Source organism: Morone saxatilis, unplaced genomic scaffold (assembly GCF_004916995.1).
Source record: "Morone saxatilis isolate NCDOM2014 unplaced genomic scaffold, NCSU_SB_2.0 Contig21, whole genome shotgun sequence".
NCBI classification, from domain to species: domain Eukaryota; kingdom Metazoa; phylum Chordata; class Actinopteri; family Moronidae; genus Morone; species Morone saxatilis.
In genome coordinates this window covers 6,868,609-6,872,205 of record NW_023339774.1, presented here as the reverse complement: position 1 = coordinate 6,872,205, position 3,597 = coordinate 6,868,609, and the positions used below count along the sequence as shown (strand labels likewise).

General features: G+C 37.3%; 1 protein-coding gene across 1 annotated transcript in view; it reads left to right on the top strand.

The window, feature by feature from the left end:
- The first annotated feature begins 425 nt into the window (after window positions 1–425).
- si:busm1-57f23.1 (uncharacterized protein LOC368621 homolog) overlaps window positions 426–3,597 on the top strand; it is a 3,971-nt gene continuing 799 nt past the window's right edge. The window contains exons 1-3 of the mRNA XM_035667474.1: window positions 426–545; window positions 678–866; window positions 3,474–3,595. Coding sequence (XP_035523367.1) covers window positions 782–866; window positions 3,474–3,595 — 207 coding nt within the window. The 5' untranslated portion in view covers window positions 426–545; window positions 678–781. The remainder of the gene's footprint in view (window positions 546–677; window positions 867–3,473; window positions 3,596–3,597) is intronic.

The following is a 3,597-nucleotide window of genomic DNA, read 5'->3' as shown; positions in this document are numbered from 1 at the left end:
GCAGCTGAGGACATCCAGTTCGCTATTCCACTCAGTTCCACCCACTGATGTTTGTGCAGTTATTCACTGCTATCAGTAGAACTGTAATGTGGTTCTGCTGCTTACTGTAGTTTGCACAGTGAATCAGGTAAAACCAGTTGGGATTGAGTCAGAAAAGTGCCTCATCCACTCATCCAAAGAAAGCAACAAAATTCACATTCACACGTCACATTGGCAGGCTACACACCCACATAACACACTTGACTGCAAACAAAGAGCACAGAAACACCAGTGCACACACACACACAATGGCTCACTCTCTGTCACTCGCGCACCAAAGCCGCTGATGGTTGTTAAATCCCTACATGACGTGATTGCCAGGCAGCGGGTGGGTGTGGTCTTTGCTCGCTTGTTAAACATACCAGAACTTAAATGCTGAACAGCCACTGCCATTCACTGATGACGCCCTCCCTCTTTCTCTCTTCCTCACTCATTTCTCTCAGTCCGGCTCACTGTTGCTCCAGCATTCACTTGGTGAAGTCCTGTTTTTTTTCAACATCAGAAAGGTAAAGATGTAATTAAGATTTAATGTAGTTTCTCTCTGTGTAGCCTTTTCTATATCTGTCATTATCTATTGCATTATTTTATGCTTTTAATGTCTCTCCTGTTTTTTTTTTTTGCTGCTTTCTCACGATCAGTTTGCTGCAAGTGGTTCAGCTCCAGTAAAGTGTCCTGATCATCTGAAGCCTTTTTCTGGAGATTCATCCTTAACACACTGCTTTGTGGTGATCATTAAGTAAAAATGTCGGTCCTGTTGTCAGTGCTGATATGCCTTGTTGTCCAGCTGTGTATGGGAGATCAGCCTGTGGAGGAAGTCATCACAACAAGTAAGTCCTGATATGAGAACTTATCACTTAAGACATGGGGAGTTACAGAGGCGAGACATTTAAAAATAATATAGACAGAGAATAAACTAGTGTTGTGTTGTGTTATCTTCCTTTGGGAGAACAGACTTTGTAGCTTAATATCATTTTCAAGAAATTGAAATTGAAACAGGAGACAGACTCAAGACAAACACACATGTAATATATCTGGTCAATTAATTGGCAGATAAACAAAATGATGATTAAAACAAATTCAAAGATTGAAAAGATTGTATCTTTAAAGCTCCTTATAATACTGTCCTGATGTCATTACCCTGATATTTACTCACTATATTAATGTTAAGAAGTGAATCATCCATAAAATGTTAGGAACAGGGAAGTACACCCTTGAATGTTAACACTTTCTACTTGCTCATAACTTTATAATCTCCTACCGGTCTAGTAGACTATTTTGTGTTTATTTTGAATCTATTGTAAGGACAACAAGTCCTTTCCTGATTTATCTTCTGAACTCTGATAAGTTGATGTGGATAAAGGAAAACATAATTTAATTCTAACCAAGTTTTTTTTTTACAGTGTACACACTCTTTTGTATGAGGAGATAAAAATAGAACAGGGCCTGCAAAATGAAACAATGACAACAACGTTGGCACCCGTGTCAGAATCATGACTAACAATCTAGAAACCAGACAAACAAAACATTTGTATCACTGCCAGTTTAACTTTGTGCGTTCATATGCCAATTGTAATACAATGAAATGAAACAAATAATCAGTGTGTTTTTCTACAGCACTTTACAGGCGAACCACAAAAGAAAAGATAGAAATAGAATACTATACATTAAATAAAAGACATATAAACATAACAAATTTAGGCAACAACTCGAGGTAATGACAAGGAAGTCAGCTTATTTATTTTCATCAGCTGGATCACTCCCATCTGATTACTGAGAAGGCAGTCAAACAGGAAAAACACAAGTACATGTAATACTGGAAAACATGCAGCAGTAGTTAATTGGCCATTAATAGTATCAAGTTAAGTAATACAGTGATTGAACCTTAAATGATTTTAAACAATTAAAAATACATTTATTGTGTGGACATTTACATTTTCTGCCTGTATGACTCAATGGCAAAAGAAGTTGTGCATGCATGTACTCAGTCTGTAGACAGTGACTCTACTGCTGTCTGGAAACCTTTGGCTGAGTTAGCAGGCAGAGAAAGTCATCATTCGTCACAGGCTATTTAGTTTGGCAGAGTGGAGTTTGGCTTGGGAGTGTTTGGGAATGAAAAATAATCAATCATGGCCACTCAGTACCCATTCACCAAATTTGTCCAACACCAGTGGCTTCTGTTAGTGAAATGATTTCACTGGGACATTCTGGTTGGTTCAGATTCCTATGTTCACATGTTTAGTGTACATAAATAAAAATGATATGTTTACTGTTGCTTTATCAAAAAGTGCAACTGATAGAAGCTGCAATCCAAAAGAAGTTCACTAAGGTTGCTCTCAATGGAGTTTTTGTATATGTCATATGTCTCATACACTGTTTGATGGTTAAAACTGGGTTTGTTTTGGTTTGAATTAAATTATGTAAGAGAGCAGGTTGTTGTATGTAAAGTACAATCCACAGTGTAACGTCACATAATTTAGGCAGAAATTAAAGTAAAGAAGTAAAGTCAAGTAAAGTAAAAGGTTTTTGTCTTTTCATGACTGTGTTGATCTTTCTTTTACATGCACATTGCATATAATGATGTCGTACATTGGATTCTACATAATGTGTCTTTAAAGAGCAACTCCATATTAAGTCATGTATGGAAGAAAAGCTTTGTTGCACTGACCACAGTCAGTCACAGTCGTCTTTCTGATGTCTGCAATGCCAACTTGAATGTATTGTAGGACAATAATACAAAATGTACGTCTGTGCTTGATAGCATGGGGGTGGAACATGCAGGATACAGTAAAAAAACAGGATTTTTAACCAGTGCTTACTTACTATAATGTTTATATTTAGCAGGTATAATACCATGTTCACTGTCTTAATTTTGCATCTATTTAATAGTTGTTGAGATATTTCAGTCTGGACCAAAGTGGTGGAACGGATTAGTGCGATACCATATTGGTGTGGCTAAAAATTTTTTAGTATTTGCATTATTTTGATTGGCTGGGCCACCCAATGTACAAGAGCTGCAACTATAAATACTGCTTCTCTTTCCTTGGGAAAACCTTTCTATTTTTGGCCTGAGGATTGAGGCTTGGTTTGGCAGAGTAGTGAAGATGGTTTGGCAGTGTAAAATATTTGGTGGTCTTATAGTTTCCAAGTCCTTGATTGATGTTCTGGACTGAAACAAATTTTCAGGATGAACGAGCATAAAAACCCCAAACAGAATACACACAATCATAACACTGGGTTTGTGCATTGATATAAGTATGAGTAGTTAATTGCTCAACTTCTTTATGTGTATGAATGAATGCATTTTAGTGTGTTATACTGTGCTACATTTTACAGAGAGCATAGAATATATGTTACTCAATCACTGTTGTCCCACCAGTAGCCATTATGCAATTATGTGAAATTTAACTTGTGTCTGTGTTTAATTTTCCTCACAGGAAAAGTGCCTCTCCTGGGTGGCTGGTCTGACAGGAATCCAGAGTCAGCTGAGGTTCAGAGTGCAGTCCAATATGCTGTGAACATGTTCAACACACACTCCAAGGCCAAGAAGATGTTCAAGCT